The sequence below is a fragment of the Sorex fumeus genome, unplaced genomic scaffold (assembly GCF_029834395.1).
Source record: "Sorex fumeus unplaced genomic scaffold, SorFum_2.1 ptg000051l, whole genome shotgun sequence".
NCBI classification, from domain to species: domain Eukaryota; kingdom Metazoa; phylum Chordata; class Mammalia; order Eulipotyphla; family Soricidae; genus Sorex; species Sorex fumeus.
The window spans coordinates 5,799,734-5,825,294 of record NW_026606108.1 but is presented as its reverse complement, the minus strand read 5'-3'; the positions used below and the strand labels follow the sequence as shown (position 1 = coordinate 5,825,294).

General features: G+C 60.5%; 1 protein-coding gene across 1 annotated transcript in view; it reads right to left on the bottom strand.

The window, feature by feature from the left end:
- Positions 1–25,561, bottom strand: part of ADAMTS17 (ADAM metallopeptidase with thrombospondin type 1 motif 17) — an 85,817-nt gene that overhangs the window by 50,152 nt on the left and 10,104 nt on the right. Inside the window, exons 4-7 of the mRNA XM_056124716.1 lie at positions 15,632–15,784; positions 10,150–10,233; positions 8,805–8,962; positions 7,949–7,992 (exon numbers count right to left, since the gene is read on the bottom strand). Of these exons, the coding sequence (XP_055980691.1) occupies positions 7,949–7,992; positions 8,805–8,962; positions 10,150–10,233; positions 15,632–15,784 (439 nt within the window). The remainder of the gene's footprint in view (positions 1–7,948; positions 7,993–8,804; positions 8,963–10,149; positions 10,234–15,631; positions 15,785–25,561) is intronic.

Below are 25,561 nucleotides of genomic sequence, written 5' to 3'. Positions count from 1 at the left end.
GGACCTAGAATAAAACTAACTAAGCGGGCCAGGCACGGCTCCCAGAGCTGGAGCCCCGGGTCCACCCACGGCACATACAGCCCTTACAACCTGCCACAAGCTGCTCCAAATAGGAGCACACAGTAGGAGGCCTGCAGGAGTCGGTTTGCTCAAAATACCCAAAAGTGGGGGGAGGGGAGCGAGAGGGGAGAGAACAGTGCCTGTCACAGAGGCAGGCTGGGGATGGGGGCTGGTGGGAGGGGAACTGGGCACTGGTGGAGGGCAGGTGCTGGGCCGCATGCTAACAGCCTTGCAACTGTGTCTCACGGTGACTCCATTAGGAAAGAAGAAGCGGGCTTGCTGCTGACTCTGTCCCACCAGGACGCAGCAAGTGACCAAGGGCCCATCACTCGGAAGACTGATGTCTCCTCTCAGTGACTCGGGGCTGGCCCCACACCCACGCCCCACAGCCTACATCTGGCCACTGCTCCCTACTCACCCCCATCTCTGCATCCCCCACAGGGTTGGGGAGAAACCCCCAAAACCGGCTCCTGAGAGCAGGGGTAAGACGGGACCCCTCGGGAGGGCCCAGCGACCTCAGGCGCTTCTGGAACCCAAGGATGACACCGATGACTCCACCTCTCCGTGTCATGGGCCTTGCCCGAGACAAGCCAGATGTCACCTGGGAACAATGGTGTCGTGAAAGGGGCCACGGATCGGATAGCCAGTGACGGCCATGGGACAGCCGCTCCTCTGAACGTAGCTCTGGGAGCACGGAATAGTCTGCAGAGTTCACAGACCAGACGTGTATGGGGGGAGGCCCAACTGTCTCAGGGCAAGCGCCCAGAAGCTTCCACAGCATTCAGGGTCTGGCCCTCAGGAGGATTTCTCTGTGGGCCCAGAGACCCAGGGCTGCCCGAAGCCTGGGAGTCACACACACATGTAAGCATGTGTGCTGTGTGTGGTATCCAGGTGTGAGTGGTGTCATATGCATGCATGTGTATGCATGTGCACAATCTCTCCTGCACACTCATGTGTGAGCATGTGTGGCCTGTATGTGTGTATACATATGAGGTATCCAGGTGTGAGTGTCATGTGAGCCAACAGTACGTGTCATATGTGTAAGCATGTGTGGTGTACCGCACGTGTGTGCGTGTGTGCTATCCATGTGAGTGGTATGTGTCATATGTGCATTTTCTCCTGCACACACACACGTGAGCATGGGCGACCTCTACGTGCAACATGTATGTGGGGTATCCATGTGTGAGTGAAAGGTGTGGGTCATATGTGTAAGCATGTGCTGTGTATGTGTTGTCTGTGTGGCATGATATGAGTGGACATGTGTGCACTGTCTCCTGCACACGTGTGTCACAGGCCACATCTCTCTGGCTGTAGCGGCAATGGCACCCAGAGTTCCCTCCCACCCTCCACCTCCAATAATCAGCAGTCACTGTCCACCCACACCCATGGGAATGAAGTCACTGAGAGAGCCCGCCACTGTGAAGAGCTTCTTATTACCCTTGTGGGTCACGGGACCACCGGCCTGAGACCTGCACACCCCAGGGCAGTGACAGAGGCCCAGACAACAGCACGTGTCCCCTTCCCTCTGTCCTGGTGGGCCCTGACCTCCAAAAAGGAAACACTGACCTTCTGACCTTGTTTTTTCCCCCTGCCTTTTTGGGTCACACCTGGCAATGCACAGGGCTTACTCCTGGCTCTGCACTCAGGAATTACTCCTGGCTGTGCTCAGGGGACCATATGGGATGCTGGAAATCGAACCCGGGTCAGCCACGTGCAAGGCAAATGCCCTACCTGCTGTACGATCGCCCCAGCCCCTTCTGACCTTTTTTGAAAACTAAAGATATAAGGGAACGTTTCTACTTCCTCCTGAGTGTACCCCACAGAGCCACAGCACGTGTGGATGACAGTATCTGTCCTCCGCAACAGAGAGGAGCCACGAGAAGGCACGACAGGGACTGCAGCCAATAGGGAGCCAGAGTGGCTCCGCGCTCCCTGGATGGGGACAGCAAGAGCCAGAGTGGCCAGCTCTGCCCAGAGAAGCCAGGAAGGGAGGGACACACTCTGTTTTTTCTTCCTTTTTTAGTACTGGAAAGTAGGAGATGGACCTCGGCTGACCTAGCCTGCCCCAGGGCCTTCTCAGTCAGGACAGCGACACCCACAGTGGGTGTCGGGACCCCATGAAGTGCTCCCTGATCAAGAGTGTGTGTGTGTGGCGGGGGGGTATGTGTGAGTGTGTGGATGTGTGCCCGAGAATGTTTGTGTGTGAGAGGGAGTTTATATATCTAAGAGTGTGAGTTGTGTATCTGAGTGTGTGTGTTTGGGGGGTGTGAGAGTGTGTGAATATGTGCCTAAGTGTGTGTGTGTGTGTGTGCGTATGAGAGGGAGTTGTATCTGTGTGTGAGTGAAAGTGACTGTGTGAATGTGTGTCTGAGAGTGTGTGTGTGATTTTGTGCATCTGAGTGTGTGTGTTTAGGGTGCATGAGTATGAATGTGTCTGGGTGTGTGCAAGAGAATGAGTGTGAATATGTGAGAGAGTTTGTTCATGTGGGTGTGTGTTTGCTGGTGTGACTGTGAGTGTGTGAATGTGTGAATGTGTGTGAGTGTGATTATGTGTGCTGGTCTGTCTTTCCTGACTTCTGCATCGGGGTTACTGAGGATCAAAGAGCCGCTGCAGGGACTAGGATGGTCTCAGGGACACTGCACAGAATTCACAACCCTAAGGCCCCAAGTTTGACCCCCGGCACTGCAAAACCAATCAAACATGTATTTGAGCAGAGGCCCCTTCTCATGAATGACTCCATCGTCACACATTCCATGGGGGTGGTGGTGAGGATTCAAAAGGATTTGAGAAAATGCTGACCATTGTGAAGAGGAAAAAGAAAAAAAACAAAAAAATGGAACCAAAAAACCCTCCCTCGTACCAGGTCCAGCTCTGCAGCCTGAATGCGAAGGCCGGAAAAGGGCATCGTGTTCTGAGGCCCCTCCGGCATGGACACAGAAAGCCCTTTGTTCTGTGCTGCCTGCCTGGGGCACCCGCATTCCAGGGGGAAGACCCCAGGGTGCCCTCTGACCCCCACAACTCTGCTCTATCCACCACTGTCCTCCCTGGGGTAGGGGTGGGAAGGAGGGATGGGGGAGTGGGGGAGCGGGGAGAAGTGGCATCAAGCAACTTCAAGAAGCCCCCCACACATACCTGCCACAGTCCCGCTGGGTCCCCACAACTCCTGGGATCCCGGGCGACCTCATCAGAGCTGGGTCTCACCCCCATGCCAGGGGCTGGGTGGAGAAGGCCACGGCCTGCTCCACGCTGGGGCCCTCACGCTGCTTCTGGAGCCAGGAGGGGCAGCGGGAGCAGGGCCCGACCCGGCTGTGCCCCAGCCAGGGCGTCAGAGACAAACCCACACCCAGGCTCGGGAGAGAAGAACGCTGAGGCCCATGGCAGCCAGTGCAGGTGTGCTGACGGTGTCACTGCTCCCTGAAGTGCCCAGACACGTGAAAACTGGGCGCACTGACCCTGCGTGAACCCCCAAGCAGGACCTTTACTCTGGATAGGCCGATCAGAGGGACCACAGGGCTGCTCCCTCTCCTTCAGCCCAGCCCCGGCCTCCCCAAGCTTGATGAGCCCTAGTGGCCTACCACATGGGTGCTACACGTACATGCTATTCTCCTCTGCCCTCTGGCCTGCAGTCTTGGGCTTGCTGGACTAGTACACGGTCTGGGAATCCAGAGGGCCAGGGAGAAATGTCCTCTTGGGCCCATTCCCCCGCACCACTGCAGCACGGCCAGAGCCCATCAGAGCCCGAACCATAGCAAGAAAGCGCTGGACACCACAGAATCCACGCCGGGAGATGGGGCGGTCACACTCTGCCGTGGAAGACACCTGAACTCACTGCCCCCGTTGCCTACCAGCGTGAGATGTGGTGGTGGTGGTCAGCAGGGGGTGGGCTTAGAGAAACCGGAGGGAGGGGCAGGTTAGGACAGACCAAGGCGGGCAGGACAACGATGGGCAGCAGAGTCTGGGTCCACACTTCCGATAGGCTCAGTGGCTGGTGTTACATTTTTAACAGATCACTGGGACAAAGTCTCTTCCAGACCAAAACTCACGCAGGGAAGGTGCCAAAAACAGATGATAAAATACCTACACCCCCCACAGAACTCTGCCCAGGACCCGACATATCCAGGATGTCCCGCTGAGGTGGCCAGCTCAGTGTCCGCCCCACCCCCCCCCCCCCGGCCCAGCCCCAGAAGCAAGGGGACAATGGTGGCTGGCGGGAGGGAGGCCCGTGCGACTGTGCCAGGGTCATCCCCAGAAGGCTGCTCCCCGTCCCCCTGGACCCCAGACCTTCCGTTCTAGGGCGGAGAACTATTGGCACTGAAAGGAATTTCCAGGCAGAAGCTCTTGCCCAGCGTGGCCCGGGCTCCGGGGGAGCAAATCCTCCCAAACAGTTTTTCCCATAAAAACTCTCACGGCAGGATTTAGAGGCTTTGGATAGGGGGGTGTTGAGCTGGGAACCCCAGCCTGTCGTGTTCGTCTCACTTTAGGGTGTCAACGGGGCATCCCCGGATACAGCAGCACCCGGGGGCCCTTTGCGTGGCTGCCGCGCCCTGCTTCTTCCTCAACCCTCTGCAGTCATGCCAGGTGAGCTGGCATCGCCCCAGACACCCGCCTGCGAGCCCACAGCCCCTACTTCCTGAACCGCAGCTCTCTGGCACTCTTCTCTTTGTCCTGTTCTGGAAGCAGGTTTGGTGCTCAGGGCTCCAGATTCTCTCCTGGCAGAGCAGGGGCTGTGCGGGAGGGGATCCGGCCCCCCGTCTCCCGCAAACAAAGCCGGCAGCCCTGCCCTGCCCTGCGCAGTGTCTATGGCAGCCCCGCCTGGACGACCCCTCTCCCAGGGACCCCGGCCCTCTTCCCTCCGCCGCTCTAGACCACGCTGCCAAAGCTGAGTTCTGGAAAGCGCCTTGGCAGCTGGGAATCCCCAAAGGGCTTTGTCCAGAGCTGACCTCACACCCGGAGCCATTTCCCAGCCTGCCATGGGCTTTCTCAGGAGGGCAGGCGGTGCTGGGAATCTTGCAGCTGGTCAGGGACGGGCTTTTCCTAAAAACCGGGCCTCTGCTGCGTCCCGCGGGGCCCTGCTGTCCACAGCTTCCTGCCTTTCTGGCTGCTGAGCCCTCCGGACTGGTCTGCATCACAGGACAAGGTGGGACGGGGCCTGACATTTTCTCCCTCTGAGCCCCACGGGCCCGCCCGGCGCTGCCCACATCAGACTCTGCCTGGTTCTCTCTCGGGTGCCTTGCGGGGTCCCAAGATTAAAGCTGGGAGACAGCTGCAGCGGCCTGAGAGCCAAGTCCCACTCTCTCTCCATGGGACCATGACGAAACAGGGCTAGGAAGGAGTTGAGGAGAGGGCCAGGCTGGACCAGGGACGCCGGGCCAGGGCTGTTCACAGAGCTCTGTGGGCGGGAAGGCCCGGGACTGGCACCGACACCCCCACCTCCCTGCAAGGCCTGGGCGCCCCCAGGGGCTCTGGGAGTCGGGGAAGGACACATGCCTCGGTGTGACTCCCACGCCTCTTCTGTGTGTTTCTGTTGTTTGGGGTTCACACCTGGTTGCACTCTGGGCTCCCCCAACTCCCATTCAGGAGACCCCGCGGAGCCTGGGATGGACCCAGGCCGCAGGCACACACTGGACTCTGGACCCTCCTCCCGGCCCCAGGCCTGCTCTTCTCTGCAGACCCCCCCAGGGGCTGCCTGGCGTGGGGGTCGGGGAGCCTGTTCTGTGCACCTGACCAGGAGCTTTGGACCAGGCAGGTCGCAGTGGACCCAATGGGCAAGGGTGGATGGACAGTGTCTGGCAGGCGAGAACAGAGGATGCGAGGAAGCAAAGGCGGGAGGCGGAGGGCAGGGGGCTTTAGGACAAGCCGCCAGTCCCCCGCCCACCGGCAGGCAGATTCCACGGGATCACGGGATGCCCCCACCACGTAGGTCAGGGCTGTGGGCACGAAGCCAGCGAGCTGCCCCTGCCCCACACACACTGGGCTGAGGACAAGCGAGTGACATGGGCTGTCCTGCCCCACGCACAAACAGGTCCCAGAGGGAGGAGCGAGTGACACGGGGGCTCAAGCAGCTCCTCAGCTGAGACACAGCCCCAGGAGCACCTACTTGATTTCAGAATGTGTGTCTGCCGTGGCGGCTGAGCTTCTGTGGCAGAAGCACCCACTCAGGGGCCCCAAGCCGCCATGTGACAGGCAGCTCAGCCAAGGTGGAGAGGGCCGGGCCACCTCCACCCTGCCCCCGCCCCCAGCACCCTGGTCCTGTTTGGCACAGTGACCACAGCAGCTGCAGAGAGAGGAGGACGAGGGCAGACGCTTCTGCCGTCTCCATGGCGCGCCCCCAGGTATGAGAACACCCTCCACCATCACGGTCCCAGAGAGGGAAGGGCCCCGCGGTGGAGCAGGACATGGGTCAGTTCCAGGGAGGGACGGGATGGAGGACAAAAGCCACCCTCAGAGGCGTCGGGTCAGTGGGATGAGCAGTGCTTGCTCTGGGGGCGCTGCAGATTGGGGTGGGCCATGTGCAAAGCCGGGCGGGCGCCAGAGCTGGAGTCAGACACTTCTCAGCACAGGATGCCCACGGGAGTGGCCTCGAGCTCAACTCGGGTGGCGGCAGGAAGTGCACCCATGGGCTGCGTCACGCTGAGCCCGGAGCAGCGATCAGAGACGCTGCAGCAGTGGGCTTAATCTGGGCGTCCCTCACGTGAGGGACCACCCACCACAGGACACCAACTTCGACACTCCTCAGCCTTCACCTATGGCTTGGGTGCAAGGTTGCGAGCTGGCGCCCCAAAGCCTTGCAGGCATGGCGGAAGGCAGCCCTGGGGGCCCCGAACACCTGGGAACAGGGACAGTGTGTCCAGTGGTCTCCGTGGAAGTGGCCCAAGAGGAGACGCCGCTGGCAACTCTGTGGAACTGTGGGGCCTCCACGGCACTTATTCCCTAAAGTTCTGGGGTGGGGGGGTCCCCTAATTTCTCAGGGCATTTAGGGGATGACACAGGCCCCAGGTTCACCCCCACATTGCAGCATCCAGGCCACCCGTCCCCAGCCTCTCCTCCCTATGAACTTCTAAACTTCGAAGGGAGAAAACCCAAACATGGTTTAAATGAGCAGAGACAGGCATGTCTCGCCCCTCCCCTCAGCAGGAATGTGTCCCCCAGTGCCCCCTGACCCTGTCCCGGGTGCCAGCAGCAGGGAGACAGTGAAGCAGGGGTGGGACCTCGTGGGAAGGGTCAACATGCAAGAGGGCCCAAGAACCCAGGACATAGGGAGAGGTCACCCCTGCTGATGAGATAAAGGAGGAAGGGAGGGAGGAGATGGAGAGGGAGGAGGGGAGGAGGGGAGTGCGGGAGGAAGGAATGGAGGAGGGTGGGGAGGGAGGGGAGGGAGGAGGAAGAGAAGGGAGGAAGGCAGGGAGGGACGAAGGGAAGGAGGAAGGGAGGGTAGGGAGAGAGTAGGGAGGAAGGCGGAGGGAGAGGAAGGGAGGAAGAAAGGAAGGGAGGAGGAGGGGATGGGAGGACTGTGGGGAGGACGGAGGAGCGGAGTTAAGAGGAGAGGAGGGAGAGGAGGGGAGGGAGGAAGGAGAGAAAGAAGGGGAGAGGAGGGAGAAGAGGGGAGGGGGAGGGAGGGAAGGGAGTAAGGAGGAGGGGAAGAGGGGAGGAGGGGAGGAGGGAGTCACTGGGCGCTGACTGGACTGCGGCCCGGCCCGGGCGGGTGGGCAGAGGGCGAGGAGTAGGGGCTGCTCTGACACAGCACAGCCTGGGCTCCCCGAGGGGCAGAGGGGCAGGCGCCCCACCCCCCACTGCTCCTGCTGGGCTCTCCCACACTCGTGCTCCTAGCCAGCCCTTCAGGGACCACGCGCATGGCGCGGCCAGGGGGGCCTCTGCCTTCAGACTCACCCACAGTGTCACAGGGCTCATCCTTGTGGACGCAGAAATCGGTCCTGAAAAAAAAGCAGCAAGAAATGCCAAGTCAGCGCCAGCAGGACCCCCCCCCCCCCCAGGAAGGAGATGCCCACCTGGACACCTTGCCCTCCTGCGGGCTCTTGGGTGCTCGGGCTCAGCACCCGCCTGGCAAGCACGAGGCTGGGGTCAGTTCCCCGGGCCATGGTCTGTGTGAGCACAGGCCTAAGCACAGCACAAACTCTTCCCTGCTGCAGCCAGGAGCTGGAGCACCTGTGACACGGGCACCCTCGCCCCCACAGCCCCTTGGGCACCTCGGCCAGGGCTCAGGCTGCACTGAGCATAGCAAGCGGAAGGCCACGGCCTGTGGTGCCCAGAGGAGCCTGCCAGGCCCCTCGCCCCGACTCTGGCCCCACACAGGGCTCTGGAGCAGAGGTGGGGGCGGGGCCTGAGCCCAACCAGACAAGTGTCATCAGGAGCCTCAAAGGGCAGGGTTATCCTGCAGCCCAACTATGCTGCTGGGTGTCCCTGGGACGGCTCCTGGGGACACGGCAGGGCCCTGGTATGATGTGGGCTGACAAGGTGGGCGCGGGGCTCCTCTCAGGGGGACACTCGGGGCCACCTGCAGTGCCCATACCTGAACAGGGCACAGCTGCGAGGGCCTCAGCCCCCCAAAGCTCCCCCACCGAGGCACCGTCTCGGGCCTGACACCTGGGCAAATGTCCCAGGTTCCCGTCCCTCTCTGGGCTCACACACCCGGGTCCCAGGCAGCAGACGGGGCTGCCCCCAGGGACCCCGCATACGGCTTGTGAGGGCAGAACCCCCATCTGCTGAATCCTCCTGGCCGCCTTACCTGGTCACAAACACGGCCGCATCCACGGGGGGCGCATCATCCCTGCCCCCGGGAACCTGGTTGGTGCCCAGGTAGCGGGCACGCCCGTACTCCTCATTCTGCCACTGGCAGAAGCTGTCCAGTGACCGCTCCCCATGGTGCCCGATGGACAGCCTGGCCTGGAAGGAGGCGGGGACCAGTGAGGGGGCGCAGAAACCCAGGCTAATGCCAGCCACAGAGGCTCCCTTGGGTGACCACCCCACAGGGACGCCCTCCCCCCCAGGTGGGTTCAGGCCTACGGCGCCCTCCAACCTGACCGCGTTCTCCAAGGAACAAACTGTCCCGTGGGCTATGGAGCTCGCCCCCAGCCCAGGGCAGATGCCTCATTCTCCCGCTCACTGTTCGGCTCAGAGTCGCTTATTTTGGGGGAGACTCCCAAAGCAGTGCTCAGGGAGTCCAGGGACCCCTCTGGCAGTTCTCAGCTGACCTCAATGGGAGGGTCTGACGATAGGTTCTGCTTGGGCCTGCAGAGCTGGGGCCACCTGGGTCACGCCAGGGATGTTGGCTGCATCAGGGACCTCTAGACCTGCCCAGGCCATACTCGGGGTCCCAGATTGCCCCCAGAGGTCCTGGTGCACAGACCAGGTGCGCTAACCCTGACCCTGTCCTCAGGTCACTGTCGAGTGGGCACAATCCGTGGAGTCCCCCTCAGCAGGGACCCTGAGTCCACGGGCCTCAACCACCACTAATCAGTGCCACTGGGCCGGTACTGTGGGCACTGAGGGGGCCAGGTGGGTATTCAAGGGGCACTGAGGGGATACAGGGTGGGTAATCATGGGGCACTAAGGGGGTTCAGGGAGGGTACTTGTGGAGTACTGAGGGAATACAGGATGGTGTACTCATGGAGTACTGAGGGGGTTCCAGGTGGGTGCTCACAGGTATTGAGGGTTCGGGGTGGGTACTCATGGGGTACTGAGGGGGTTCTGGGTAGGTACTTATGGACTACTGAGGGTTTGGGGTGGGTACTCAAAAGGTACTGAGGTTTGGGGTGAGTACTCTTGGGTACTGAGGGTTTGGCTTGGGTACTCATGGGTACTGAGGGTTCAGATAATCACGGGCACTGAGGGCTTGGGTACTCACGGGTACTAAGGGTTCAGGGTGGGTACTCACGGGTACTTAGGGTTTGGGTACTCATGGCGTACTGAGGGTTCAGTATAGGTACTCAGGGGTACTGAGGGTTCGGTGTGGATACTCACAGGTACTGAGGGCTTGGATACTCAGGGGTACTGAGGGTTCAGGGTTGGTACTCACGGGTACTGAGGGTTCAGGGTGGGTACTCACAGGAACTGAGGGCTCAGGTACTCACGGGGCGCTCCCGTAGCAGGACGAGCTTGGTGACACGAATGCTGACCCTGACCCCGAGGCTCTGATGCTGGAACATATTGTAAACCTGAGCAGGCGAGAGCGGAAAGTGCTGAGGTGATGAGGACAGTCATGACACAGCAGCACAGTCGGGTCAGTGCTGGGCATGATGACGCAGGCCCTGAGTTCAGGCCCCGGAACCTCTCACACCACAGCCACGCAGATGTGCCAAGAGCCGAGCAAGGCCCCGGAGGGGGTCAGGGGCCTTCAGGGGAGGGGGCAGCACAGACCGAGGACTCAGGGCTTCTCTCTGTCCTGGCTTCACTCTCCCTCGCCTTGCTGTGGCTGGACACGCAAACCACCAGGTCCTTTCAGGCAGGCACGGGGTGACCGGCTATAGGAGTGCCCGGTTCAAGCCCTGGGACCACCTCGAGCAGGCCAGAGTGATCCCCGAGTGCAGGGTGGGAACACCCCCTGAGCATCACTGGGCGTGACCCCCCAAACCGCACCCAAGGACACAAGGAAACCGTGGCAGTGCGCCCCATCGGTCCCCAGCACCTGACACTGTTTGACGTTTCTTGCCTCGTCTTTCCCTGTTCCCTGCCTGTCCTCTTCTCTTCTGCTGACCAGGCTCACGCAGCTTGCCCTGTGCTGCTGACTCTGGGGGACACATTAGGTTGGGGTGAGGCCCCTTGAGGGTGACACTCATGCCCAGGGGTCCACACCCTTTACCTTGCCCAGAAATCGCTGGTGGTGGCAGGGATCACCACAGCAGGAGACAGAGTCACCCTGGGCAGTGAGGGCCCCAGTGCTCTTAGGAGGAGAAAAAACTTGGGAATTGGAGAGTTTGGGGGCGACACTGGTGGTGTCAGGGCCCACTCCCAGCTCTGTGCTCAGAGGTCATCCTGGCAGGGCTCGGGGGGCCCTATGGGTGCCAGATATCAAACTGGGGTCAGCCGTGTGCCGCGCCAGCACCTGCTGTTCTCTCTGACCCCATGATGAGCACTTTTACAACAGGTCTCTTAGATCTGTTCCTGGAACTTGGCCTTTGGACCCCCCGGCCCCTGGCCCCCACCGCAGCCACCGCCTCTGACAACAGCATCTGTCCTGGAGCGCCAGAACAGGGCTCTCTTCAAGGGGATCACACGAGTCTGCCTTTTCTCTCATGTGTTCCGTCAGGGTTTCAGGGGCACTGGGAGACTCATGCAAAGGCACGAGCACTGAGCACCAAGCCCAGTGTGAGCACCATCTACGGGGCTGGAATCCTGGGCGTCTGCAAGCCCACAGGGATCGGCAGGGGCCATACTCAGAACATCCACGTCTTCGGGAACATTTCAGATTCTTGCCCGCAACAGAAAATATGTTCAGTTCTGTTCTCATTTTTTGGTATTCCCCGCCGCCCTTCCCCTGCAAAGTCGCTTCTCCGTGAGAACAGAACAGAAGTCTCTCTCCTCTCCCTCTTCTCTTCAGACAGGAGGGTCATGTCCTACCCCGAGACCTGGGTGCCGAGGGGGAAGGCACATAAGCTTTTCCTTGTTTTTGCTCTTCGCAGCCCCACCCGAATGGCTGGGATTCAGATTTTTCCCGAAATACATCCAGCCTTAGGATCGGGCCCAAACTGGAAAAACCCTCAATTCCAAACATGAGAATCGGGGAGAGAGAAGCAAGCGAGGAGAGAGGAAACCACAGCGGGCGCTCCGGGCCCGACCCCGCGGGTGGGCCTGATGCCAGCCCGGCACGCACAGCGACGTCCACGGAGGCGGAGGGACACTATTCTTGCCCTGTCCACTGATGAGCCCACGAGGGCACCAGGCAGGAACACGGGCAAGCTCCCTGTCTTCTCCGGGGCACTTCGTGTCTTCCAGCGCCCCCACCCACACCCCAGAGTGGCTTCTCCTGGGGTCAAGGCACAGAGGGGATGGTGCGGGGGCAGGGCGTGTTCCCACACCTGAGGATTTCAGGCCCACAAGACGGACTCCAACATGCGGAGGGAAGTGGGAAAATCAATCAGGAGCTGCAGGCAACTGCAGCCTAGTGGTGACTCGAGGGCGGGGTGGGGGGGGTCACAGGACACTTGGGTCTTGCTTGGGTCTCTGCACGTGTGCAGGAAGGTACTTCCCTGCCACAGCTGGGACGGCAGCGATGGGGCCACCTGGTGCCACTCGTGTGTGTGTGGGGGGGGGGGGGGTCGCGAGAGCGGCTGTGGGCTCTGACGTTCCCCATGGAAACCGCTGCTCAGGAGGTCCGAGGCAGCGGCCACGTCTGGGGGACACCTGGCTGGGCCGGGAGCAGGGCGGCCAAGCGTCTGGAAATTCTGTCTCGGCGTCCAGCCCTGGCTGCGTCCTGGCCGGCGCTCAGGCCTGGCTGTCGGTCCCATTTCTTTGGCAGCCCGGGGCCGAGGGTGGGGGCAGGGGCTGCTCTCGGGGCTCCGTGGCTGGCCAGGGAGGAGCTGGAGAGGGGGCGCAGGGGAGGGCGGGGCTGATGGCAATGCCCAGGGGGGCGGTCACACGGCAGAGCCGTCCACCCACCATGCCACGGACCCCCCCCCCCTCGGAGGAGGAGCATCTGCTCTCAGAGCCCAAGGCCCAACCTTCAGGGACAAATTCCAGCATCATCGGGGCAGTCTGCTTGGAATAAACACGGGGGAGTCCTCCCAGCACCCCCCACCCACTGTGCGACCCGGGGGAGGGCTGGGCTGGGAGCCGGGGACTCAGTCCCCTTTAAGACAGCCCTATGGTCTGTTCCACATGGAGACTGAGGGACACTGATGTCACCCCTGCCCGTGCCCCTCGGTTCTCCTGGCTCCACAGGGGGAAACCAGCGGCCCAGACCCAGGGTTTGGGGGCCAGCACCCCCGGTTCCACAGTGCGATTGGTCCTTGCAGGGGTTACTGCCGTTCCCCCTCGCCCCACTCCCCATAATTCCCTCTCGGGGCAGGGAGAAGAAGGTGCCTGGAAGGTGGACGCAGGCTGTGCCTGGCCTCTCTGCAGCCCCCAGAGAGCTGGAGTCTCCCTCCCTCCCCACACCCACCCCAAGCTCACAGGTGAGCAGCTTCGGGGTGACATGCCTGGGGCAGGGACCCCATCTTTGAAATATGTCCCAGCACACCCCCACTATTCTGTTTAACCTGCAGTGGGGTCCTGCCCAGGTGGGTCCTGCCTGCTCCCAGAGGTCAGCACCAGCTCTGCAGGCCTGGCCCCAAGCCACCGGTCACCCTGTAGAGAGTGGGGGTCACCCAAAGGAGCAGGGAGACTCTGAACCCGCCCACGAGAGGCTGAGAGGGTCCCTGGGAGCACTGGGGGCCTCCAGGGAGCTCAGGGCTGGAATAATAGCACAGAGGGGAGGGCATTTTCCTTGCACAATGGTCAACCCAGGTTCGATCCCCAGCATCCCATAGAGGCCCCCAGCACCGCCAGGAGTGATTTCTGAGTGCAGAACCAGGAGTAAGCCCTGAGCATCACCGGCTGTGACCCAAAAACCAAAAGCAAAACACCCCCAAAAAACTCAGGGTTGAGAGTGGACAGCAGAGCCAGATAGCAGCCCCTCCCCCCACTAGCCCCGCCCCCCAGTCCCCCAGTCCCTCCTCCCCCAGCAGCAGCCTGGGAGGGTCCGGGAGAGGCACTGGGTTCCACATAGGCCTGCCACCGCCCCAGCGACACGGATCCCTGCAGTTCCAGGCTGACCCTGTCACCCAGCATGCAAAGGCTAAGCCCCGTGTCCCCTGCAGGACAGGCGGGCAGGGACACTGCAGGACACTGCAGGGGCGACAGCATGACAGCTACACTGTCCCTCGCCCCCAAGCCACCAGCAGGCCCTGTGGGCAGTAGCAGTGGGCAGGCACCTGGCTGTCCACCCCACCTCGAGCTGGCCAGCAGGCCCCGTGGGCAGTGGCACTGGGCCATCCTTCCCTTGCGGCCCAGCCAGCAGCCCGTGTGGCCGCCCCTTACGCACCTCCCAGACACGGGCAGCTGTGAGGAAAACCTGCACGGGGGGGGGGGGGGGGGGAGGGGAAGGGGGGAGGGGCGCAGATGCAGGACTTGTGTGTGGCAGCCACACGTGGTCCCCTGAACACTGCCATGACCCCCAAGCACCGACCCAGTCATGTCGAGTGTGACCCCCAAACCAAAGAATAAAGACAGAATTGAGCCCTACGCTCCCCCAGCTGGGGCGGGCAGCGCCCCGTCAAGCCTCTCCAGGGCCCCCACAGCTGTGCGTGAGAGGGGAGACCAGGGGCCCGCGTGGGTGGGCCTGGAGACACCACCACCACCACCACCACCACACCTGCGGGTGCTCCCGCCCACAGCCGGGGCCCTGCCAGAGACTGTCGGCAGGTCCAGGGCGGGTAATGACAGGGCTCCCGCCCAGCCCCCACAGGATGCAACTGAGCAGCAGAGACCCCCACGCTGCAGGCGGGAAGATCTGGGACCTGTATGTAGGAGCCTCTTCTCAGCCGGTGGCTCTGGGGGGAGGGGGCCACGGGGAACACGGAGTACAGCCAAGCAGAAGGGGCCAGTGCTGCCCCCCTCCCCGCCCCCCACACTGTGAAAGCCCAAATGTACCCAAACACTGTGGGCTGATTGCTACCTTAGCTGCTGTAATGACTGTTTACTGCCCGGGCAATTAAAATCGCAGAGTGAGTTGGAATTCCCCAGCAGATGCAGGGGCCAGGGCGGGAGACAGGGGCATGTGAGTGGGGTGAAGGCAGGGTTCTCCCAGGCTGAGCGTCCCCCAAAGCAAAATGCCCCCAGAGCAGAGCAGCATCAGGATTCCTGGGGACGCCCAGGGCTCCGCAGAGCGCAGGTGTCCACCGGCATAGACACCCTCCAGCCAGCCAGGGGCTGAGAGCACAAACCGGGAAAAATCCCTGACAAGTCAAGCCGGGAAATCAGGCAATGGCGCCACAAAAGTGGCCGCGCAGAGCCAAAGGGGCACACGGAGACAGTCGGAGGGACACCGGATGCTGCTTCTTAGCCGAGTTGGGGATCACTCTCACAAGAGAGAATGGCTAGATAGTGCGAGGGCCAGAAAGAGAGTGCAGTGGTTAGAGCGCAGGCCTGGCCTCAGCATGGCTAGATAGTGCAAGGGCCAGAAAGAGAGTGCAGTGGTTAGAGCGCAGGCCTGGCCTCAGCACCATGCAATCCCCTGGCATTGTGGGGTGCAGCTCTAGAGGGCCCCAAGCAGCACAGCATCCCAGGGTCCTTGCATCCAACTGCCAGTCTGATTGGCCAAGAATCACTAAGCTGGCCCCCACAACCCTCTGAGCACTGCTTGGGAGTCCCTCCCCCCCAACAAAAGACAACAAAACAAAATGTAAACAAAACAAACCAAAATCAGATTTAAGCACTGAATGGAAACTCTGGCCCCTCGCGTCCCCATCCTGTGAGTGCGATCCATGCGGGCCACGCCTGGACACCCGTTCCCTGGTCCCCGCACTGCCCCGGGCCCTCGCATGTCCTCCCAGCGTGACCTGGCAGGGGCGCACTCACCATGTTCATAACGGTGAGCAGGAAGCGCTGGGCAGCCTCGGCGCCATGGTAGCGTACCATGTCAGCATCGGCCACCACCAACGTCTCCACAGCGCGCTCGCTGGGCAGTCGGATGGCGTTCCTGCGCTCCCGCCAGTCCTGCGGGGGCCTGGCCTGGCCCGCCGCCGGCTCCTCTAGAAGACAAGGGGACAGCTCAGGCACTCCTGGGTTTCAGGCTCCAGCTGTGCCACCCGGGGTGGGGTCTCTGGGGCCCATGAAGGAGACCCACCTGCCATGCTCCCCATCCCTGCCATGCCCACCACGACCATTGTCCCCACCAACCTGCCATGCCCATTGTCCCCGCCGTCCCCACCATCCCTGCCATCTCCAACGTCCTCACCATGCCCACCGTCCCCATCATGCCCGCCGTTCCCGCCGTGGGGTGTGGGGTTAAGGACCCGAGTCTGGTTCCAGCCAGCGCACCTGGCAGTCCCTGTAGCACTGCTCAGGAGGCACCCGCCCCCAGCACAGCCAGGGAAGGGGCGGGGGAATGGCGTGGGGAAGACACAGCAGCAGAGTGGATAGTGGGCGCAGGGCTGGCAGCAGAGGAGAAGGCCAGGCCAGGTGGCCGGAATTAGGAAGAACCTCAAGTTCAGACGAGACGGGTCGTGGGTCCATCAGCAACACCCAGCTATGTGACCTGCCCCGGGGACCCAGGGCCTGGGTATTCAGGAGTGTCCCCTGGGGGCCACACTCTGAGACTGTGCTACGTTAGCCACAAGCAGGGGGTGGGCCCAAAGCATCAGTTCAAACCGGAACAAACAGGCACGATCAGATGAGAATCTCAGGGCCACTGAGTCAGCGAGAGACGGGGACCCCTCCACAGGGCAGGGCTGTGATGCAACGGCCAGTGACCCTCAGACCCAGCCAGCCCTGGGCGCTGGCCGGCAGCCTGAACTTTCAGGGCACAAACAAGGAAAGAAAGGCCCTTCTGGAACTTACCACGTACCCTGCCCTCAGCACCGGCCCCCTCAGGGGCCTCAGGAGTAAACCTAGTGGCTCACCTGGGCAAACCCCAAGCGCACAGAGTGACCCCTTCATTCCAAAGTCCAAATGTTCCCCCTGAAGCACTGGAGACGGGGTGTGTGCCAGCCACAATGGGAGCAAGTGGGCGAGAATCCAGATGCCCAAGTGCCCACAGCAAGACGGTACCCCGGGACGTCATCATCAGCCTTACTGACAGGGGACTGGCACAGCAGTGGGCAGCTGTGTGCGAGACAATGGTGCCTGTAAGTGGGCACTGCAGGCCACCCAAAACTACCTCGGAAGTTGATTTCTCACCCACCTGTAGTAATTTTTCACATTCCTAGTCCCACAGAGCCTGGCATAATGAGTACACTTACGGGGGGGGGGGCGGTTAATCCCTAGTGGGGCTCAGGGGGGCCAGAGGGTGCTCCTGAAGAAGCATCACCAGCCTGTTGCCCAGTGCAAGCATGCAACGGGGCTCCTCAGGCCCGGTGTTGCAGGGTACTAGCAGGGACACCGGTGACTGAGTGTGTGCGTGCACAGGGGAGAGGGGACGAATGCATGTGTGTGGGTGCCCAGTGAGGGAACAGATGCATGCATGTGCGGGGGGGGGGGGTGAGGGTGTGTGTGTGCATGCTGAATGAATGAATGCATGTGTGCACAAGTAAATGGGTATGTCTGTGCACACACAGGTGAGTGAACTGGCACACTGTGTGAGCATCACACACTGTGTGTGTGGGAGAAGACGTGTGTGCACAGCTGAGTGAATGTGTGCGCTTGGGTGAGGGACCTGCTACATGCATGCACAGTGAGTAGAGGCACGCATGTGTGCGTGGGCGTGACGATTTGTGCACGTGTGGGTAAGTGTGTGAGTGTACAGCGTAGATCGGTGAAAGTATGAATCCAAGATGTGCAAAGCAGCAGGGAAATGCGGAAAGAAACTTGTCAGTCCATGCACTGGAGTAGCACTCGGCGCTAAGGAAAGAAATAATCCCATAATTCTCAGTCCCGTGGGGGGAGCCAGAGGGATGGTCTGAGTGAAGTCAGTCCAAGGACGAGGGACAGGCAGAATGACTGTCACACGTGAGCCATAAAGACACACAGTGAGGGGGCTGGAGCAACAGCACAGCGGGTAGGGCATTTGCCTTGCACGCGGCCAACCCGGGTTCGATTCCCAGCATCCCATAATGTCCCCCGAGCACTGCCAGGAGTAATTCCTGAGTGCATGAGCCAGGAGTAACCCCTGTGCAATGCCGGGTGTGACCCAAAAAGAAAAAAAACACACAGTGAGGGGTAGCAAGGGGCAGCAGCGACAGACCTGAGTGCTGCCTGTCCTTTGCCCGACAGGGCAGGACAGGTGAATGGGTGGGTGGGATGCAGGGGGCATGAGCAGCGGGAAGCCGACACTGGCAGGGCGTGGGGCTGGCCCGGCGCCTGAGCTGAAACTACTATTTCGACTAAGTGTCAACAAAAAAAAAAAAAAACTGGAAAAGAGCAAAAGGGAAGTTGTCAGGTTCCCCCCGAACAATTCTCAGCCCACTTTCTCCTTCCCCATGGCTCATCAGAAGCGGCCCCCCAGATCTGCGCCCTCCCCAACCCCCAGCATCACCCCCAAAGCCCTGGCTTGATGGTCACATCTGACTTTTTCAGAAAAACAACCAGCACCAAACCTGAGAAGTCCACACTGAAAAACTGTGGACAATTATAGTAAAAATACAATCACCAACACCAAAGGTTTGCCCGCCGGAAACCCGCTCCTCCCACTGGAAAAGCGGCTCACGGCTGCTGACGGGCAGATGGCCCCGAGGATCTCGCCCTCACCGCAATCCCGCCTCCGGGAGCAACAGCAAGAGCTTCTTCTCCCGCTAGCATTTGTTCATTGCAAAAAGGGAAAAGGGTGTTTGCCTTCCCTGCAGCTGACTCGGGTTTGGTCCTGGGCATCCCATGAGGTCCCCTGAGCCCCGCCAGGAGTGATCCCTGAGCACAGAGCCAGGAGTCAGCCCTGAGCATCACTGGGTGTGGCCCCCCAGATGAAAACAAAATCCAAGAAAAGATGGAAGGGCTACTTTCCGAAGCTGAATGCCTCAGATAACTTTGCCACGGCCCAGTCACTTGTACAGAAAGGGGGGCAGATACCAGCAGGTCACAGTGGCTGCGAGGACCAAGGTGCTCAGATCACAGGAAACTAGAGGCCGGGGCAGGGGCAGGCAGCGAGTGAGTTGCACCATCGGAGACAGTGGCTGGCACTGAGGTAACAGTATTGCATGGGGCAGAAGGATGCAGGGCAGCCTGGCTCAGGACTGAGCCAGGTCCCAGACCCAGCCCTGCGCAGAGTGACCCGAGCACAGAGCCAGAGTCAGACCTGAGCACCGCCAGGTGGGGCCCTAGTGGAAAGCCTTGTGGGTGAAAAACTCGTCCTGGGTGCCCACCCCAGCCCACCCTAACATCTTCATTTTGTGAAGGGACGGTCAGCCCTGGTAAGGGACATCAGGGGACACCAGGGATCAAGTCTTGTTGGTGCTGGACTTGAAGGCCCCACCTTCACCTCATTGTGACCTCGGCACCAGGGTACGTACAGGCGCCCTCACATTTGGGGGGCACGGACTCAGTGCACAGCAGCTGCCTGGTTCTTTCCCCCTGGCCTGCAGGGGTGTGCCAACCCCCCAACCCCCCACTGATCTCAGAGGCGCCTCGAGACAGACATACTTGGCAAATGGGAGAAAACAAAGGGAACAGCCTGGAATCACCGGGCGCTTTGTCTCCGGAGCAAGGATTACTCTGGCCAGGGAAGCCTGACAATTTTATCTGCTAAACTGATGGAAGAGGGGAAAAGAACATTCTCCAAACACACAGCTGGGGGCAGAAATTAATTACGGGGTTCATGTTTCAACAGAGCGAGACAAGACTCACAAAAGCCTGAAAAGAACTTCTTGTCTTCCGCACCTGCAATTCCCCAGGGCCCACCCGTCCCACCAGGGGATTGTTCCTCTGATACCTGCCCCGGGTACACTGCTCTGATACTAGGCTCGAGTACTACTCCTGCTATTAGGTCAGGGTACTGTCCCTCTGATACTAGGCCTGGCCACTGTCTCTCGGGCACGAGGCCTTTCCCCTTTGAGAAGAAGGGAAATACCTGAATCCCGGAGGACAAGAAACGCCCACGCAGAGGCGGACAGCCATTAGGGACCAAGAACTCAGGGGCTTCTCACTTTATCTGGAATAGCCACTGGGAAAGGGGCCTTTGGAGCTGTGAGGACAAGAGTTTGCTCCCTGAAGCCACCCGGATGCTGAGTGGTACTGGTGTTTGGGACCCCACCCCCACCCCCATCCTTCATCACAACCCTTCTGCTGTCACAGACCCGCTCCTGCTGGCTAAGACTCCCTGATGTCCAAAGAGAGCCCCCCCGCCCCCACACACATCACAACAAGAGTGTGTCTCTCTGGCCACCACAACCAGTTTGTACAACTACCAAGAGAATAAAGAAGGTGCGCGAGCACTAGCAAGAGCACGGTGTTTGCCAACGCGCGTGCACCACCACCAAGGGTACACACACCTAGGGCGCAAACACCAAGAGTGCACACACCACCAAGGGTGCACACACCAAGGGTGTACGTACCACCAAAGGTGCACACACCACTAAAGGTGCACACACCACCAAGGTACACACACCGAGGGTGCACACACCACGAAAGATGCATACACCACCAACAGTGCACACACCAAGGGTGTGCACACACCACTAAGGATGCAAACACTACCGAAGGTGCACACACCACCAATGGTGCACACACCAACGGTGCACATACCACCAAGTGTGCACACACCACCAAAGGTACGCACATCACCCAGCAAAGCCAACAGTGAGAGGGAAAAAATAGAGAACAAATACCAGGTGTTCCGATGTAACTTTAAATCTGTGGCACCAGATCAGCAGAGCACTGCACTGAAAGGACACAGAGCCGAGCCCAAGAGAGCCACATGGAAACCAACGAGTAAACGACAAGGAGCCTGGAGTTTCCAAGGACTGACAATGTGGAACAGCGAGCCAGAAGTCACAAAACTCCACCAGCGACACTGCTCCAGACCAAGTTCATCCAGCGTTACGGCCTGAAGACCCTCTACTATGAAACATGGAACAGAAAAGCCGGTCATGCCTGGTGGTCGAGTTTGCCCAGGCACCGAGAGATGGGGTGAGGGAAGGAAAAGCCTTTAACCCATGAAGGGAATCCTTTAACCCATGAAGGCAACCACCCATGGAACCCAAAGACAATGGCAGGAGAGCTGAGCCCCACGTGGCAAGGGGCCAATACCCCAAACACACAGAGCCCAGAGCACCAATCACAGCAGCCGGATATGAGAACTCATCCCGAGTCCACCAGTAAGACCGCCCAGAGGCATGGGGAAACTGAGTCACCACCTATGCGGGCCATGCAGAGCTGGGAGCACCTGCCGGCCACGGTGTGGGGGCGAGGACATGTGCTGCGGGCAAGCGGGGCCACTGGCTTGGCCACTGCAGAGCAGGGCTCGGCTACAGCCCTGGACCAAAACCCCCAGTTGCAGCCTCTGCAATCTGTAAGCAAAGCTAGAGGAATTCAAGCCGCAGTGAATAACGGAAAAGCTTGTGCAGGCGTGGGTCGGAGTGAAGCTTCCCACGGGAGGGGGTTGGGGTGCACTCCAACAGGGCTGGTTTTGGGGGAGGGGCTGTTTGGGGGGCTGCTTTTGGGGGGCTGGTCTGCAGGGATGGGTGCACCTTTCGCAGGCAGTAGGGGGTCCTGGTGGCGGAAAGAGGGCTGCGTTGCTTCCCGTGTAGCTTGGAAGAGCGGGGGTCCCCAGCGTGCAAGGCCAGCTGAGTGGTCCTGAGACCTCCACGTGCTGCTCCTCTCTAAGGAACAGGCGGGGTGGGTGGCAGCCTCCAGACCCCAGCCCTACTGCCGGCTGGAGGAAGGGGCAAGTTCCCACTACCCCAGGGGCTAGGTGCCAGGTGGTCAGTGGTCAGCGGTCAGCAGGTCCCTCCCCGTCTCCCCCGGGAGCCCAGTGAGATTGCGGCAGACACAGATGTCCTTGGAGACGGGTGCGGGCTGGGCTGGACTTTCTGCTTGTTTGTTTTCACTGGGTTTTCCACGAGAAATGAATGATCCAGAAAGGCTGGAAGTTTCTGCAGTGGGAGGGTGGGAGGGCGGGAGGGCGACCACGAAGCCTTTTCCGAACCGGACAGACTGGGCCGGGGTGGGGCAGGGGGGTGGGGAGGCAGAGCTCGTGGGAGGCCTGCGCTTGGCCCAGCGCGACCCCACAGCAGAGCCAGCCCATCATGCGCTTACTGCCATGCTCTGGCCTGCCTCAGCTGCCCACTCCCTGCGCCCCCTCGTTCTCTCTCTCAGCTTGATTCAAAAATCAGACCCTTCCACAGGCCCGGGGCAGGGGACACTCTCTACCCCCACTGCCTCCCCAGAACACCCTGGGACCCTCCACCCACATTTCCTGGCACTCACGACAGCAGCCCCTGAAGCACACGCTTGGGGGTCACCCTCCCTGCCTCCAGGAGTCACCAGGCTGAAGAATGAACTCTGCATTCCTGACCCCTCTGTGCTCTGGGCACAGACCCCTCCCATCCCCCCCCACCCCGCTTTCCTGGAAGGCCTCTGGGCTCCCACATACTAGAGGGCTGGGCTGTGGGAACAGGAGCAGATGGGCTTCTCTTCCGCCCGCCCTGCCCACTGGGGGAGGGGCAGGTACACGGACAGATGGACAGACAGAAAATGCACTCAGACAGATGGACAGACAGAAAAGCGTCCAGATGGAAAAGACAGAAAATGCCCTCAGACAGACAAACAAACAGAAAATGCCCTCAGATGACTGGACACACAGAAAAGTATACTCAGACAGATGGACAAAGTGTGCTCAGACTGCCCAGCGGACAGCCAGCACAGTGTGCTGAGAGACGGACAGATGGACAGTGCGGGATGCCAGGCACCTCCAGTGTGAGCTCCCAGCGTCCCCGTCAGCCTGGGAATGGATGATCCATGCCAGGGCCCACACGCCGGCCTCAGAACATGGTTTTCTAGGTGAGAGGTGGGGGCAGGGGCCTGGGCACAGGGCATGGGGGGCACGGGCCGGGGGAGAAAGGAGGATTACAGGGGCAACAAGGAGATGGGGACAGTGGGGGTCAGCGGGGGTGAGACAAGGGGCCAAGGCCACAGGAACGAATGCAGGTAGCCCCTGATGACTCGCCTTTCCACTTCGGGGTCCCACTGACCTGGGGACTATCTAACAGTGTCCGAGACAGAGGCCGTCAGGGCCGAGACAGGACCAGCAGAATCGGAACAGATGGGCCCGGCCACAGGACCGGAAGTGGCTTCAACTGACCACCCTGGTGGTCATGGGAAGGACCGAGGTGAGGCCTGAGACTCACCGGAAACCAGCGGCAATCAGGAATCAGAGTTGCCCTTCAGCCGACCAGGACCACCCTTAAGTCGCTGGAATTGGTGGCCACTGCCGAGCAAACCCCCGAGAGGACAGAGGGGTCCCGAGATCCCACGAGCCCACCAGAATGCTCAGTGCTTGGGCCACTTGGATTTCCCACCAGATGAGTGCAAATCGCTACAAATTCCAACCGAGTCTTGGCTTGAGAACAGCCCTGTTGAGCCGTTCCTTCTCACTGGGACTCCGGGTGCCGAGGATGGCACCCAGACTCCGCTCCGTGTTCCCCCTCAGACCCACTCAGGCAGCTGCCTAGGACATGCTCTGCCGTCGCAATGCGTCAGCCCAGGAGCCAGCCCACCACAGAACTTCAAGTTAGACAGAAACACTTCCGGCCCAGCTCTGCGGCACGTCCGTGTCTGCCGAGACACTTGGCAGTGCCCCCTGGTCGACCAGCTTTATTGTCCTAGCCCCCACCTCCACATGTATCCACGGGAGCTGGGGGTGAACCAAGAGACCCCAATTACCACACACACCAGGAAAACAGTAGTGGGAAAATTCGAAAAGGAAGCTCAGTGGAGAAAGTAAAATAAGCAAAGAAGACAAAAAGTTCTGAAGTCAACAGAACCACTTAAAAAACAAGAAACAGGGGCTGGAGAGAGTACAGCGGGGAAGGCACTTGCCTTGAACAAGGCCAACCTGCGTTTGACCCCCAGCATCCCAGACGGTCCCCCGAGCACCGCTGGGAGTGATTCCTGAGTGCAGAGCCAGTAGTAAGCCAAGAGCATCACTGGGTGGGGCTCAAAAACTAAAATCAGGGACTAGAGAGATAGTTAAGGGGTTAAAGCGCTTGCTTTGCATGAGGTCAACGCCCCAGTTCAATCTCCACCCCAGATAGTCCCCTGATCACATCCAGGAATGAACCTGAAGCACACAGCCAGGAGTATCCCCCAAGCACAGCCAGATACAGCCCCAGCACCACCACCACACCCCCACCCCTCCTCAAATCAAGAAACAATTCCAAACACCTTTTTTCTTTTGGGGTCACCCTTGGCGATGCTAAGGGCTTACTCCTGGCTCTGCACTCATGAATCACTCCTGGCAGGGCTTAGGAGACCCTATGGGATGCCCAGGATCGAACCCAAGTCGGCCACATGCAAGGCAAACGCCCTCCTTGCTGTACTATCACTCCAGCCCTATTCAAAGTACCATGTTAGTTGTTAAAAGTAACCAACAATCTTTAAAAAATGAGACACAGAAAGAGAGACAGAGAAGGAAAGAGCTTTTGGCCTCTATATTTTCAAGCCAAGTTCCAACCTGGAGTGACATTTTATGAATCTGTTTATAAGGCCCTAAAACTGCAGGGTATGAGAAGAAGCCGAGCAGGCCAAGCCGCCTGGGGGGAGTCCTGAGGACCCCGAGGGGAGCAGGGACCATCCACACGGCCCTGGGTGGGTCCGCACCAACCCCCAACCTGGGGCAGACGGGAGCAGAGACCAGGGCACGTGGGGGAGGAAGGAAACGAGGTCGGGCTCCTCCATGACTGCGGGTGCCAGCAGGTCACTCCTGCTGCCCAGGGCAGGAGGGGACGCCAGACAGCAGAACACAAGGGGGTGGGGACACAGGTGGCCGTTAAGCCCTATCATCTAGGGCGTGTCCTCTGGCAACCCCGGATGAGGCTGGTCCCTTTCCCCGGGGCTTTGTGGTCTCCCAGTAAATGCTGCCAGTTCCCACGCCCGCCGTGTCTGCTGCTGAGCCTCCGCTTAGGGCTGGGCCCACGAGAGCACCCGTCGTCTTTCTGCCACCCAGCAGCAAAGCAGAGTGTTTCCCCAGAGGCCAGAGAAAGAACCCACGTGGCTTCCACCTTCCATGTGCCCATTGTTCCCCTCCACCGCAGTGATGAGAGATTGGGGGGCAGGAGGCGGGGAGTGTCCCAAACACACAGGCACAGTTGCCTCTGCGCGTGTCTCCACCCCACCCCGTCACCCACTCCCCACCTGGCTCGGCGTCCTGGGGACCCTCCAACCCGCCTGGGGACAGAGACGCAATCCTGAGCACCATCCATCACTGCCAGTCAGCACGGCTGATAATTAGACAGACATTCCATGAGATCACCCCACCAAGTGCGCTGGGGTTCTGATCTCCGGCAGGCAAGGCAACACGCAGGGCCGAGCGTGTCTCAGTGCAAGCGGGTGGCTGCTCCTGGGCCGGTGCCAAGGTCTGGCACTGCTGGGTCGCACGGGGGTCGCTGCCGTGGTGTTTGCCACCGAGGCTGAGACAGACTCGCCACATCCCGCATGGCAGTGACTGGGCTCTCAGCGCTCCCACGTCCGCCGTCTCCATGCACGGACACCTGTGGCCAGCCAAGTGCCGCCCCCTCCCCCCACACACACACCGGCTGAGTGTCAGAGAAAGAAACGGGGTCCTCAGGGATGGTCGAGCAGCGGGCAGCCCTGTGGGGATGCTGCCCAGTGCGGAGAGGGCGTGCTGGACACCCAATATGGGTG